This window comes from Arachis ipaensis, chromosome B05 (genome assembly GCF_000816755.2).
Source record: "Arachis ipaensis cultivar K30076 chromosome B05, Araip1.1, whole genome shotgun sequence".
Classification (NCBI taxonomy): domain Eukaryota; kingdom Viridiplantae; phylum Streptophyta; class Magnoliopsida; order Fabales; family Fabaceae; genus Arachis; species Arachis ipaensis.
In genome coordinates, this window is record NC_029789.2 from 50449709 (window position 1) to 50466211 (window position 16503).

General features: G+C 38.4%; 1 protein-coding gene across 1 annotated transcript; it reads right to left on the reverse strand.

The window, feature by feature from the left end:
• Nucleotides 9125-9472, reverse strand: LOC107640612. Its single transcript, XM_016344123.1, has one exon. It carries the CDS (start codon nucleotides 9470-9472, stop codon nucleotides 9125-9127), a length of 348 nt encoding a protein of 115 aa, XP_016199609.1.

Below are 16503 nucleotides of genomic sequence, written 5' to 3' on the forward strand. Positions count from 1 at the left end.
TCTTGCACACGAACTCTGCCAAACCGATCTGAACTTCACCTGAAATAATGAAAACACCAAAATAGCATTCAAAGAGGTTTCAAACACTAAAATTTAATTAAAACTCACTAAATCTGTATCTAAAATAAATAGAAAATATAGAGAAGGTGCTCACGCATTACTTGGTTCAAGAGCTCTTCTGTTTGCTCCTTTGTTTGCTCCTTCCATGCCTTGCTCTTTAGTGCTATGGCTGCTTGCTCCTTTTCATCCTTGTTCTAGCTCATTTCAATACTTTCCTACATATGCCAAAGCTCCAAGAAACTTCAAGAAATGTTGATTAAAGCACTAAAATCTCAATTAGGAATAAGAAAATCACTAACTTTATTCAAAAAAATAATAAAATAATAACTAAAAACGCTTATGCATCACAACACCAAATTTAAAATCTTCCTTGTCTCCAAGCAAAAAAAGAACTATGCACAAAGGAGTCCTCTAAATTGGAGTTGGTTGAAGAATTACTGGACATTTCAGTGAGTGAAGTGATCAACTGACAGTAGGGTAAACTTCGAATTTGTGTGATCATGCATGGATTCCAGTGCTTGCTATGCCTACAATTGAAAGGCTTAGAACTTAAGAATTCCATTTGGATGATATTATAGAGGTCTTTTTATATATTTTCACCTTAAAGATAGCTTTCTCTTTTCGTTTCTTTTTGTGATGCTTTCTTTTCATTTTCTTTCTCCCTTTTTTTTATAGGGTGATTGCACTTGGCTTTAACTCTAAATGTTCTATCTCAAGGCGGTTTTTTAAGATGATTTTTTAATCGACACTCTCAAACCAGTTGGTTCAAGGTATCGGGTGACGAAGCACCCCTCAGATTTACTTCCTTAAGACTCTCTCCTTAACACAGTCACACGACAAACACTTAACTAGGAAAATAACTCTTTGAGTTTTGTTTCTTTTTAACCTTCCTAGCCATTAGTGCTTAGAGCCTTGGGCCTTGCTCTTTGCTTTTATTTCCCTTTTCTTTTCTTGCTACTTCTTTGATTTATAGATTTTTGAGAACCTTCATAATAGTTTTTTAAACTTCATTCTATGTTTTAGAGCTCTCCATGCAAGTTTTCACAAACATGTAGGCTCATGACATACTCGTATTATTAGATCCTCCATTTCTTTTAATCTTAGTTACCCCAAAAATTAAAATTTTTCTTCAAAATTTTCTTTAATTTTTTCCATTCAAAAGCTTTTTGTTGCATGGTTAAAGATATTAGGTGCAAGCAATTTCAAAAGTAAGGTGAGATGAAGAAGAATGAATCTTGATTATCAACTAGATGCAAGATATAAGAAATAAAAGCTCAAGAATAGAGTTACCTCCCTTTACATCATCTTCTAGGCTATGTAGAGCATAGACTCCAAACCAAACTTAAAATGATTGCTTATCCTCAAGCAACAAAGAAAAATGGTGGTGATGGAATATCAAAGAGAAAGATTCATTAGAGATTGGTGATATCATAATCCACCATGAATCAGTGGGTCTCAACTTTATTCTCAATCAATTTGCCAATTCTTTGATCTAATTGTCATGAGAAGAGGTTAAGTGCATCTCTCTTATCCATGAGCCACACAAGTTCTCAAGATCTCAATTCATCCTAAATGTATTGATCAAGAGAGTTGTGAGAGATAGAGCTCAAAACTAATTTCTATGCTTCCCCTTCTGAGGCTCATATAGAAATTCAATAGATCTAAACCCCCATTTGGAGTGAGTAGATCAAATGAACACAAAAATTATCTCTTAGCTACAACAAGCAGATTGAGAAGAAGAAGAATTTCATTCATTCATTGGAAGTACAATAGAGCTCCTCCCCATAATGACGTGGGGTTTAGTTCATCATTGCTCAGAAAATCTAAAAAGAAAGGAAAAGTACATGAAAGTAACTAAGTACAAAAAAAATGATATTGATGCACAGTTTCCCAATTAGGGTCCCCCTACTTCCCAGCCTTCTTTCTAAGTTCAAAAGCTATCCTATATATACACTCCTCAAAATAATCTTCAAGTACTTGGATGTGGGCCTTGGCCTTAGTTGAAGCAGTTAGGAGTGGCTCTCTCTGAAGTTAGCCCATGCGTTAGCTCACTAACGTTCACAAACTCTCATGGGTGCCATTGAAATAAAAGTTGGTATTGGCGTTAGTCACCATCGTTAGTGCACTAATGGTGGCACTAACGTTGCCTTTGAAAGCTACCAGAGCGTTGCTACTGGCGTTAGTGCACCAACGGTGCCACTGACGTTCTGCTTGTTGTGCATACGCACAATGCCTCATGCGTGCTCACACTGGAAAATTTTTCCTTTGTGCGTACGCACAATGCCCCATGCTTATGCACACTAGCAATTTTTCCAGCTCCAACTTGAAAATTTGTCGAAGATGTTAGTGTGCTAACTTAAAGTAACGTTAGCACACTAACGTTGGCACCATTCTTTGTGTAGCAACGTTGGTAGGCTAACTTTGGGTCACCAACGTTGCTTCTCATCCTTGGCAACGTTAGTGGGCAACGTTATTAGCAATGTTAGTGAGCCAACTTTAGCCACTAACGTTGCTTCCCTTCTCCTTGAGCCAACGTTAATGGCAACGTTAGTGAGCCAAGTTTGGCTACTAACGTTGCCTTCTCCTCCTTTGCAACGTTAACCATAGCGTTAGTGGGCTAACTTTGGCCACTAACGCTATAGCTTCTTATTCTTCTTTGCCTTTGCTTTGCTTCTCCTTACCTATCATCAACCAAACAAATGCATCAAAGCCTTGCCATAATCACAAGGTAATGCATCATTTATTACAACAAATAATTCTTGCATCAATCTCATGAAAATGTTTGTAAATAACAATGTTTGATTGAATGAAGACATACATACATTACTGGTGCACGAATTGTAAATCACACTTTTCACAACTCGTACCACTAACCAGCAAGTGCACTAGGTCGTCCAAGTAATACCTTACGTGAGTAAGGGTTGATCCCATGGAAATTGTCAGCTTGAAGCAAGCTATGGTTATTTTGTAATTCTTAGTCAGGAAATTAATGATAAGAGTGATTGTATTTGTGAAGAGTAAATAGCATAAATTAAATAATACTTGTTATGCAGTAATGGAGAACAGATTGAGGATTTAGAGATGCTCTGTCTTCCGAATCTCTGCTTTCCTACTGTCATCTTCTTCACACATGCAAAGGCTCCTTCCATGGCAAGCTGTATGTTGGTGGATCACCATTGTCAATGGCTACCATCCGTCCTCTAAGTGAAAATGGTCCAAATGCGCTGTCACCACACGGCTAATCATCTGTCGGTTCTCACTCATGTTGGAATAGGATCCATTGATCTTTTTGCGTCTGTCACTACACCCAGCACTCGTGAGTTTGAAGCTCGTCACAGTCATCCCATCCCAGATCCTACTCGGAATACCACAGACAAGGTTTAGACTTTCCGGATCTCAGGAATGGCGGCAATAATCCTAGCCTATACCATGAAGACTCTGATCATGAACCAAGAGGCTAAAAGATACACACTCAATCTAAGGTAGAACGGAAGTGGTTGTCAGGCACGCGTTCATAGGTTGAGAATGGTGATGAGTGTCACAAATCATCACATTCATCACGATTAAGTACAAGCGAGTATCTTAGAACAGAAACAAACGTGATTGAATAGAAAACAGAAGTAATTGCATCAATTCATCGAGACACAGCAGAGCTCCTCACCCCCAACCATGGGATTTAGAGAGTCATGCCGTCAGAAATACAATGTAAAATGTGAAAATGTCATGAGCTCCAAAGTAAATCTCTAAAAGTTGTTTAAATACTAAGCTAGTAACCTAGGTTTACAGAAAATGAGTAAACTACGATAGATAGTGCAGAAATCCACTTCCGGGGCCCACTTGATGTGTGATGGGGCTGAGACTTGAGCTTTACACGTGCCTAGGCTATTTCTGGAGTTAAACGCCAGGTTGTAACCTGTTTTGGGCGTTTAACTCCAACTTGTAACCTGTTTCTGGCGTTTAACGCCAGAATGCAGTATAGAACTGGCATTGAACGCCAGTTTATGTCATTTATCTTTGAGCAAAGTATGAACTATTATATATTGCTGGAAATCCCTGGATGTCTACTTTCCAACGCAATTGAGAGCGCGCCATTTGGAATTTTGTAGCTCCAGAAAATCCATTTCAAGTGCAGGGAGGTCAGAATCTAACAGCATCTGCAATCCTTTTTCAGCCTCTGAATCAGATTTTGCTCAGGTCCCTCAATTTCAGCCAGAAAACACCTGAAATCATAGAAAAACACACAAACTCATAGTAAAGTCCAGAAATGTGAATTTTGCATAAAAACTAATAAAAATATAGTAAAAACTAACTAAATCATACTAAAAACTACCTAAAAACAATGCCAAAAAGTGTATAAATTATCCGCTCATCAATTACTCATCCAAATGCTTGCTTATTGCCTAAGAAAGTGCATGAAACTAAGTAAAAAATAATGAAAATGGCTTGTGAAACTAGCCAAAGATGCCTAGGCATCACAACACCAAACTTAAATCTTGCTTGTCCCCAAGCAAGCAGTAAAACATAAGAAGAATGAATGAAAACAAAGATATATGTAAGCCCCTTTTTGAAGACATTTAATCCTGGTTCATGGGATTTCATGAATGATATCTTTGTAGTTCATGAACTTATTGGTTTCCAGGTTACAGCATTCCCTTAAGCACTAACTCTGTTGCTTCTATGAAACCTTTTTATTCTTTAATCCTTGGTGTTAACTTATTACTTCCCTAGAGGCTTTATTCTTTTTATTGAAGCTTAGTGTTCTATGTTGAGGTAGTTCTTTATGGTAAGTTTTCAGTCAACACTCCCGACCGAGTTGGCTCAAGGTGTTGGGTGATGAAGCACCCTTCAGACTTACTAACTCAAGACTCTCCTCAACACATACACACCACAGGCATTTGGCTTGCAATTTAATCCTTGAGACATTGATGTCCAACACCTCTTTGGGTTACTAAATGCTTTGTAGTTAGGCTGCTCTTGACAATGGACTTTTGGTTGATAATCCCGGGTTAGTTAACCCAAGTTATCAAGTGATAAAGCACTCCTCAGAACCTAATCATCCAAGCATATCCTAATACAAAAGCACCACAGGCATATATCTTAAGGTTCAAGCTATTGGTTCCTAGCTTATTCCTTGTTTCTTTCTTTCTATTGCCAACATTAGTACTGCCGTTAATGGCCTAACTTGGCCACTAACGTTGGCTTCCCTTTTATTCTTTCTCTTTTTTTTTTTGCAAGGATCTTTTGTTTACAAAGGTCTCATATAATGCACACGGAGCTCATACTTAAGGGAACACTCTACCCTTCTACCTTATTTGTGAACTTACTAAGTATTCAAGCATGCACCACCACATAACCTTAGGATTTTTATTGTATCTTCTATCAAAATGGACTTTTACTCTTTCTCTATTTCATAACATTTTCTTTTATTCAATCACGGGGAACAAAGCATACAACTCAAGCAAGATGAAATGACATAAGTATATAGACTAGCAAGCTAAAATGACATAAAGAAAACAAACAGAATGCAAATGAATTCAACTAAAAATAAACTCATGAAGTAAATATGGAAGCATGTTCTTCCTTATTTAATTTGATGAACAAGGAGCTGCACCACTGTTTTACTCTTTGACTTGTTTTCCCTTCTTCTTCTTCTCTCTTTCTTGATCTCCCTCTTGTTGGCTGCTTGCACCTCCTTTTTCCTTCAACTTCTTCCAAAAGCCAGCATCCTCTATCTTTTTTCTTAGCATAGCTTCATTTCATCTGGCTCTTTCTACTTCTCTTGATTCTAGCCTTTCACGAATGCCCTCATACTTTTATATTCCTGGGTTCAACTGAGGCAGATAAGCAACCAAATAATTAAGTCTAGCTTGAGTACTCATGTCGTACTCAACCTTGTCTAAATGCCTCCCTTCATTGAGAACTCTATACTCATAAAAGTCTTCATGTAGACATTTTGGCATTGATTGAGCTCTTTGATGCGCCTTTCTTGCTGGACTTGCATCTCAGCCACTTGATGGATGAATTCACATAGTTGGGAGTAATGTTCTCTTTGTTTCTCCATGAGTTGCATGTGTAGCTCCCTTTGTTGATCCATCATTTGGGATTGGAATCCCCTTTGCTGGTCCATTAGTTGGAGTTGAAAGTTTCTCTGTTGTTCTTGACTCTTCAAATATTGACTACATAGGCCATCAATGGCCTCTTGGATTTGGCTCATATCCACAGTGGCTGGAGCTTGTTCTTCCTCTTGTTTCCCCCTTTCTTAATATTCCACTTCTTGTTCTACCCTTCTCTTTCTTTGAGGCCTCCTTTGCTGTTGGGCAGCCGTGACACATGACATCCTTTGAGGAGTGATTGGCTTGCCAACAGTCAACCAATCTGGGTCTACATCCTCAAACACCATCTTAGCTTTCTTGCATAGGTGTAGGATGGTGCTAGGATAGTAAAGCCAAGAGTCAGGATCACTCTTCTCTGCTATCTCTTGAATGCTCTTTGCTATAAGCTCATGGACTCTTATTTTCCCTCTTGTCATAATGCAATGCACCATGGTAACTCTTATGATATTGACCTCTAAATTGTTTGCACTAGGGAGGATGGATCTCCTTACAATCTCAAACCATCCTTTAGCTTACAAGACAAGGTCTCCTCTTCTAATAAACTTTGGCATTCTCTTGGAATCCCTTATCTAGTCAGCCCCTATCATACAGATTTCATTAACAATTTGCTCACAGTCAGGGTCACCACTCACTCTTGCATGGTATCTAGCTTCTTCAAATGGTATTGGTCTGAACTCAAGGACCCTCATGACAGATTTTGGACTAAAATCAACTTCACATAGCTCTTGTAAGGGGTGTTGTTGCTTGGATCCTCCCTCACTTCATTAGCATAGAATCCTCGAACAAGATTTGCATTTATTCTTGTGAGCAGATTGGTGAGGAGCTCCCATCTTCTCCTCTCAATCTTCTCTTTAATCTCACGGTACTCATCATCCAAAAGTTAAAAAGCTAACTCTGGCAATATTTCCTTGGGTCTCATCCACTCAAGTTGAATCTCATTAAACACGGACTTGAACCTCCAATTATCAAAGGGAATTTCCTCCACGGGCTCCTTTCCCTTTCTCCTTTTAGAGCTTGATGATGCTTCCATTTGATTCAAATTAGTCGAGTAGAAGAGAAAGAAGGGATAGGAAAAAGTGGCAAGGATAGCTTGTATAAGGGAGAATGATAGTGTATCTTGAGGGTGAAGGTAAGTGATTGGTTAAGTGAAACAAGAAATGGTTGAACAAAGAAGTACAAGGGTGATCAACGAAACACAAGAAGTGTATTATGGATGCAAGCAAGTGTAGCTTTGAGTGTGAAGTCCGAACCTAATGAAGGTTACTTATAGTGAAAGATGGTGAAGAAATGGATGGTGGGGATACATTTGATATGGTGGAAATGAAGGGTATGCATGCAATATTGAATGGAGACAAGAATTGCGTCTTTATGAGGTTGGTAGGTTCGGTCATCAAGGTGTTCTTATGACACACCTAACTAACCAATGTGTGCAAGATTGTGATTCCCAATGAGCAACTTCCAAGGACATGTGACTAGCCTTGCTACAGAGTAGCTGAACCCCCCCTTAGTTGTCATCTCCATCAATCTCTTCCTCCATATTCCTATCCAAAACAATAAAACAAAATGAATCACATTAAGGGTGGCAAAAATGAAATGCACAACCAACTTTTGAATTTTCATAAATTGACCAAAACTAAGTGTTCCTCATGAATAAAAAATGAATGTGACATCTTGTGAATTTACATGCAATATTTGTGAACACCAAACTTAGTGTTTGGTCATGTGGTACAAAGAAATTGATTAAGTTCCTAGGATATACATACTATGATCCTTATGTATCATCCTAGGTGCCTTAAACATAAAAACTTTTTGTCCACTGAATGTTTCATGCTAAAGTTCAATTAAATCTTTGTCACTTTTGATTTGATCATCCTGAGGACCACTTTACTATCTAAGCATAAACTAAAAATGCAAAGCATGTGTCACTTCTCATGAAATTCAGGACTTTAAAAATAATTTGATTCTCATCATTTATACTCTTAGCATATGTGGAACACCAAACTTAATGTTTGGCTATATACTTCAAGAAAATGCTTGAGTACTATCCTAAGATGTCAATATGTCCATCATGCATGAAGTCATCTTAGGGTGCCCCTAGGCACACCAAACTTAGAAGTTGATCATATGCTTCATAAAAATGCTCAATGCAGCTGTCAAATTGTTTATGAAAGTCTGAATTCATGGTAGAAAACCATTTGTTATTATCACTAAAGCAAGAGAAATGCTAAACATGGCCTGCCTCCCATGAAGTACTTTTTTATCGTCACTAGCTTGATAGTTGTTCTATGTTAGGGAATTTGATGATCATAGTGCCTCAATTTGTCTCCTCTCACTGTGAGCTTTCTTCCAGTGTCTTTTTTGATGATCTCTATATGCTCCAGTGAAAGGATCTTGCTGACAGTGTAGTATTCAGAATGGTGTGGAGATGTTTCCGATTGTTGATAAATTAACTTCACTTTTTCTCCTAGTGAGAATCCTTTAGTTGGAATCTTCTTGTACCTCCACCCCTTAGGCACCTTTTTCTTGTTCTTCTTTCCCTTTTTTGATGGCTCTTCCTTCTTGGTGAGTTCAATGTCAGGAGCTTTCTTCTTAGTTGTCACCTCTGAAATCTTTTCTTGTAACTCTTCTTAAGCTTTTCTGATCTCTTGATCCTTTTGCTTCTCTTTGGTCTCATTTTTCTCCTCCAAGGATGAGTTTATGAGTCCTGGAGATGACTCCTTGGGCTTCTCCTTCCAGTTTAAATCCTCATGCATTTTTCCTTTTCAACAGGGTATTGTATATCTTTGAAGACATTGAGGGTTATCTGTTCATCGTGTGCTCTTAGGATCATTTCACCTTTTTTTCACATCAATAATTGCCCTTGCTGTGGCCGAAAACGGTCTTCCAAGAATAATTGAATCACTTCCTTCCTCATCCAAGTCCAAAATTACAAAATCTGCAGGGAACATGAACTAGCCAACCTTAACTAGAAGGTTCTCCACCACTCCATTGGGTATTATGAGGGACCTATCAGCTAGTTGTAGTGACATTTTGGTGGGTTTAACTTCCTCTATTGACAGCTTCTCCATAATAGAAAGTGGCATCAGATTGATGCTTGATCCCAAGTCACACAAAGCTTTATCAATTGGTATGTTTCCAATGGTAAATGGTATGAAGAAACTTCCTGGATCTTTGAGTTTGGGTGGCAAACCCTTCTGAATCACAGCATTACATTCCTGGGTGAGAATCATAGTTTCCTTCTGTTTCCAGCTCCTTTTCTTGTTGATGAGCTCCTTGAGAAACTTCGCATAGAGTGGCATTTGTTCTAAGGCTTCAGCAAGTGGAATGTTGATCTCCAATTTCTTGAAAATCTCCAAGAACTTAGGGAATTATTGATCCTTCATCTCCTTGTGCATTCTTTGAGGGTAAGGTAGAGGAGGGACATAGGGCTTCACCTCCTCTTTCTGCTCTTGTGTTTGTGTCTCAGGGGCTTGCTTGCCCTTCCTTAGAGCTTGTAGTTCATCATCCTTCTTGGGATCCACCTTGTCAATTTTCAAAGCTTCTATTTCTTCTTTGCTGGCAGCCTTGGTGTCATTCACCAACGTCTTGCCACTCCTAAGTTGTATTGCCTTGAATTCCTCCTTTGGGTTAGGAATGGTGTCACTTGGGAATGTGTTGATTGGTCTCTCAGTGGGCTACTTAGACAGTTGCCCAATTTACCTTTCAAGGTTCCTCATTATGCTTCATAATTCTTGCTTGCCATCTCCTGATTCTTCGTGAGTTTCCCTATCATCATCTCTAGATTAGAGATTTTTTGAGACTCTTGATGTGATTGTGATTGTGTGTGGGATATTGATGGTTGGTCGAAGTTATTTTGGTTATTTGTGGGGTTATTTTGTGGGTAGAATGTGGGTGAAGGAACATTGTTTTGTAGTTTTCTATATGGATTGTTGTTAGTGGGATGGTGGTTTTGATTGCTTGTATTGAGAAAGTTGTTAGGGTTAGAGCTCATCTACCATTGGTTCTGGTTTTCTCCCCATCTCAGGTTGGGATGGTTCCTCCATGAGGGGTTGTATGTGTCCCCATGGAAGTCATTTTGGGAAGAACTTGGGTTGTGCACATACTAAACTTGCTCAGGCTGCTGCTCATTATTGTATGTTTCATAGCTTTCTTCATGTTGGCCCCAGACAGTTAGAGGTTGGCTTGTTGTGCTCACTGTAGCCAATTGTAATCCATCCATTCTTTTTGACATCATCTCCATCTGCTGTTGAAGTTGTTGATGCATTAGCTTGTTCTAGGCTAGGATAGCATCCACACCCTCAAGCTCATAGACACCTCTCTTTGGAGCTGCTTGTCTCTCTGAGGAGTAAAAATACTGGTTGTTGGCCCCCATATCTATATGATCATGTGCCTCCTGTGAAGTTTTCATCATTTGAAGTGACCCTTCTGAAGAGTACTCCAAAGCCTTACTTGCTTTCATGGATAGACCTTCATAGAAATTATAGAGCTTCACCCATTCACTAAACATGTCTAGAGGATATCTTTTAAATAGTGCTTTATACCTCTCCCAGGCTTCATGTAGTGATTCTCCTTCCAATTATCTGAAAGTTTGCACATCAGTCTTGAGCTTAATGATTCTTTGAGGGGGTAGAACTATGCCAAGAACTTGCTAACCAAGTCATCCCAGTTTGTGATGCTTTCCTTTGGGAATGTTTCCAACCATTGAGTAGCTTTGTCCTTTAAAGAGAAAGGAAATAGCAGCAGTTTGTAGAAGTTCGGGTGTACTCTATTAGTTTTGACAGTGTCACATATCCTCAAGAAAATAGAGAGATGTTAATTTGGGTCCTCCGAAGCACTTCCTCTATATTGGCAATTATTCTGAACCAGAGCGATGAACTGTGGTTTAAGCTCGAATTTATGGGCATGAACATTAGGAGTAAGAATGCTACTCCCACAATTCCTTGGATTAGGGATGGTATAGGAGGCTAGCACCCTCCTTGCAGGTTGACCATTGTTGTTGGCAACCTCCTCAGGTGGGTTGTGCAGGTTGTCCTCCATGACTTGATCTCCTTCTTCTGAATCCTCTTATCTAATCACCCCATTCCCTCTTGCCTCTCTTCTTAGTTTCAGGAAGGTTCTTTCGGGTTCAGAATCAAAGGAAGTAGATGCACCTCTTCTTTCCCCCTGGAATACACAACACAAAGCAAAAAAATGACAAATGAACACTCTATTGCTAGAGTGAATGTTAGAGTTAGTAGACACAAGTGTCAAACAGTTAGTATGCTTAAAAGAAAACAACAGAAAATTGCTTAATCTAGACTATCACCCACTTAATCATTGTCAATCTAAATCAATCCCCGGCAACAGCGCCAAAAACTTGATGGACCAGGAATTTGCACAGCACAAATCCCCTTCGGCAAGTGTACCGAATCGTCAAGTAATAACTCACAAGAGTGAGGTCGATCCCACAGGGATTGATGCATTAAGCAATTTTAGTGAGGTGATTTATCTAGTCAAGCTAATAGTTGATGATTTGAGTGAAATTGAATCAACAGAAACTAAATTGCTGGAAATTAAAGTGCTAAAAATAAATTGCAAAATGTAAATGGCGGAAACTTAAATGGCAAGAAACATAAATGAGCTAAAACTTAAATGACAAGAAAGTAAAGGCAAGAATGTAAATGGCAATGAAAAGTAAATTGCATGAAATGTAAATGGGCTTTGGGTGCTGGGAATTTAAGAAAGCAATAAATTCAAGGCAATTAAAGGAAACTTGATGAGCGGATAATTTATACGCTTTTTGGCATTATTTTTACATAGTTTTCAGTATAATTTAGTTAGTTTTTAATATATTTTTATTATTTTTTAATTAAAATTCACATTTCTAGACTTTACTATGAGTTTGTGTATTTTTCTGTGATTTCAGGTATTTTCTGGCTGAAATTGAGGTACTTGAGCAAAAATCGTATTCAGAGGTTGAAGAAGGACTGCAGATGCTGTTGGATTCTGACCTCTCTGCACTCAAAGTAGATTTTCTGGAGCTACAGAACTCCAAATGGCGCGCTCTCAATTGCGTTGGAAAGTAGACATCCTGGGCTTTCCAAAAATATATAATAGTCCATACTTTGCCCCAGTTTAGATAACGCAAACTGGCGTTCAACGCCAGTTCCATGCTGCATTCTAGAGTTAAACGCGAGAAACAGGTTGCAAAGTGGAGTTAAACGTCAGAAACAGGTTACAAACTGGCATTCAACTCCAAGAGAAGCCTGATGCCAGGGCATTTTGGCCAGTTTTACTGACCTTTTCTTTACTGTTTTTAGGATAGTTTCATGCATTTCCTTAGAAAATAAGCTAGTTTTGGGTAGATATTCACTTACATCTTGATTCAAGCATACATGGTGCACCTTACATGATTTCATGAGGATTTTGCATGAAATTAATGACAAATTGGATGTTGCATCTCCCATGACTTGGACTAGAACTTTGATGCACTTTATTGCTTGATTTCAGGACAAAGGAAGCAAGGAAAAACCACGTTAGCAGCCACGTTAGTCTCACTAACGTGACTTCTAACGTAGGAATGGGAGCTAGCTTACAAAGTTAATGAGAAAAGTAATCGCCAATAACGTCCTTGAAGCCATCATAGCCCACGTTAAGAGTCACGTTAACTAAGTTAACGTGAACTCTAATGTGGAGGAAAAGAAATGGAGCCAACGTTAGTGACACTTACCTTTGTCACGAACATTCCAATGTGCCCCTATCTCCCACGTTAGAATCCACGTTAACTAGGTTAACGAGAGAGGAAATTGGGGGAAAAACTACTCTCTGTATTTTGCCATTCTCTGCACTTCTAGTTTTGTTTTCATGATGTATTCTCCATCTTTGCTTTTATTTTCCAGAGCTATGAACAACTAAACCCCTTTCATTGGGTTAGGGAGCTCCGTTGTAATTTGATGGATCAATACTAGTTTTCATTATTCTTCTTCTATCTGTTTTCTTGATTTTACTTGAAAGCTTTCGATCTTCATCCAATTGGATAGTTATCTTGGAAAAGAAGCTATTCAAACTTGGATCTCTTCTGAACCTTGAAAGAGGAAGGAAGACATCATGCTAGAAATGCTTTCTCATGCAGGACCAAATTGGGTTTGGATGGATATGTGACTATAATCCTCTCAATACTTGATTTGGGAAATGCATGTGGTATAATCAGTGACCATACTTCATCTCTTCTCATGAGTAATTGACCAAGGAATTGGCTATTGATCAAGATTTGAGAGATTGAATTACAAGGAATTGTAATTCGATCACTTAAGATTGCCAAGGAGATCAATGAATGCATTGATTGAGGAAGAGATGAAAATGAAATTGATCCGGAGAATGCAACATCTTCTGAGCCCAATGAACTCCCCATTTATGATCTTACCCATTCTCTTTAGTTTCTGTCATTTACTTTTATGAGCAATTACCCCATTCCCATTTACAATTCTGTAATTTACTTTCTGTCATTTACTTTCAGCTCTTTATTTCTAGCATTTACTTTTTCTGTTATTTACTTTCCCGCCATTTTATTTTCTGCAATTCTAAACTCAAATTCTGATTCGCTCAACTAGAACATTCCTCCAATTAAAGTTGCTTGATCAATCAATCTCTGTGGGATTCGACCTCACTCTATTGTGAGTTTTTACTTGACGACGAAATTCGGTACACTTGCAGAAGGAAATTTGTTACGAGACAAGTTTTCCGCGCATCAAAGCCTTTACACGTGTAAAGCTCAATGCTCAGTCTAAGCACACACCAAGTGGGCCCTAGAAGTGGATTTCTGCATCATTTACTTATCTCTGTAAACCCTAGTAACTAGTTTAGTAAAAATAGGACTTTTTACTATTGTATTTACTTCTTTGGAATATCTTTGGAATATCTTTGGAACATCTTTAGTTTCATCCTTTGATCATGTTTGGGGGCTGGCCATTCGGCCATGCCTGAACCTTCATCACTTATGTATTTTCAACGGTAGAGTTTATGCACTCCACAGATTAAGGTGTGGAGCTCTGCTGTTCCTCATGAATTAATACAAAGTACTAATATTTTTCTATTCAATTCAAGCTTATTCCGCTTCTAAGATATTCATTCGCACCCAAGAACATGATGAATGTGATGATTATGTGACGCTCATCATCATTCTCACTTATGAACGCGTGCCTGACAAACACTTCCGTTCTACATGCAAATAAGCTAGAATGAACATCTCTTAGATATCTAATACAGGGGACCGAGTCCAAGATATTAGAGTCTTCGTGGTATAAGTTAGAACCCATGGATGGCCATTCTTGAGATCCGGAAAGTCTAAACCTTGTCTGTGGTATTCCGAGTAGGATCTGGGAAGGGATGGCTGTGACGAGCTTCAAACTCGCGAGTGCTGGGCGTAGTGACAGACGCAAAAGGATAGTAAATCCTATTCCAGTATGATAGAGAACCGACAGATGATTAGCCATGCAGTGACAGCGCATTGGACCATTTTCACAGAGAGGATGGGATGTAGCCATTGACAACGGTGATGAAGACAGTAGGAAAGCAGAGGTTCAGAGGAACGAAAGCATCTCTATACTCATATCTGAAACTCTCACCAATGAATTACATAAGTATCTCTATCCTATTTTAATTATCTTTTAGTACACTATAATCTCTTAATACATTTGAATCTGCCTGAGATTTACAAGGTGACCATAGCTTGCTTCAAGCCGACAATCTCCGTGGGATCGACCCTTACTCACGTAAGGTTTATTACTTGGACGACCCAATGCACTTGCTGGTCAGTTGTGCGAAGTTGTGACAAAGAATTAAGATTATGAACGTGCGTATAAAGTTTTCAGTGCCGTTACCAAGGAATGGAACCGTCACGATTTCTGCGCACCAAAACTCAAGGTAATGAAAATGAAGAATATCAAAGAGAAAGATTTATTAGGGATTGGAGATATCCTATTCCACCATGAATCAATGGGTCTCAACTTTATTCTCAATCATATGAAGTAGATCTATGACGGATTGTAATTAATTGAGTCCCAATTCCTTGTTGATGAGATATTTTGGTGAAAAATAAATTTCTTCCAAAACATCACAATCTAACCGGCAAGTGCACCGGGTCGCATCAAGTAATAAAAACTCACGAGAGTGAGGTCGATCCCACAGGGATTGAAGGATTGAGCAATTTTAGTTTAGTGGTTGATTTAGTCAAGCGAATGAAGATTTGGTTGATGGTTTTGTGACTTGCAGAATTAAATTGCATTGAAGTAAAGAGAACAAGAAATAAATTGCTAAAACTTAAAGAACAAGAAATTAAATGACAGAAACTTAAAGTGCAAGAAATGTAAATTGCGGAATCTTAAAGTGCAAGGAATGTAAATTTGGTTCAATTTCACTTATTCCATTGTCCTCTCTTCACTTCTAGGCATTCCTCTTTGCTTCAACCTTTCTCCAAGCTTTCTTCACCTATCATTAATCAACCAAACTTATCAAAGCTATGCTCAAAATCATGAGATATTCATTCTTTCATAATATGCAACAACTTTTGTTTTGTTTGCTGCTTCTTGGATCAATAGATTTTTGAGAATTTTCACAATACTTCTTTGAACTTCATGTCCCGCCTATGAGCTCCCATGCAAGTTTTCACAAGCATGCAACCTCAATACATGATCATACAACTAGAACCACCACATCTCCTAATCTTTTGCTTGCCTCAAAATTGTTTAATTCCTCAATCCTTCTTTTCAAAGATCTTTCATGTGATGCATTTCTTGGAAATTGAGTGCAAACCAGTTTTGAAGATGAGAATGTTGTGAATGATCAAACATCTTGCTTATTGAATTATAAAGGAAAACCATGCTATGCATGCAGGCAAGGGCTGATCAGGATACAATCCAACTTTCAATCACAGCAATATTTGATGTAGACAATCACTTATCAATACAACCTGTTGGAGTTCACTTGCTTTCCTTCTCATCACCATTGCTGGCCTTTATGTTCATCTTTTGTTTCTTTGGTTGATGATTCTTAATCCCTCCAAAGGCTTGTATGATGCTCTGCAATGATATTGGAAGTTGCTTGTTTCCCAAGCACTTAGAAACAATGGTTAGCATGCAGGATTTATTTGTGGGCTTTTTGAACTTACTTTGGTGTGGGAACACCAAACTTAGTACCTTGCCAATGGTTTTCATACAGCAAATTAACCATGTGTGATAATTTTTTTTTTCTTCTTTTTCAAAAGCAATAAAACTGAAAACTAGGAAACAGCAGAATAGTTAACTAGTTCATCCAACATGCTTAAAGCCAACATTATGCAGAAAGTGAGAATGTA

Coding starts and splice junctions, on each gene's coding strand:
- LOC107640612 (XM_016344123.1), bottom strand. CDS start 9,472: ATGCCACTCTATGCGAAGTTTCTCAAGGAGCTCATCAACAAGAAAAGG.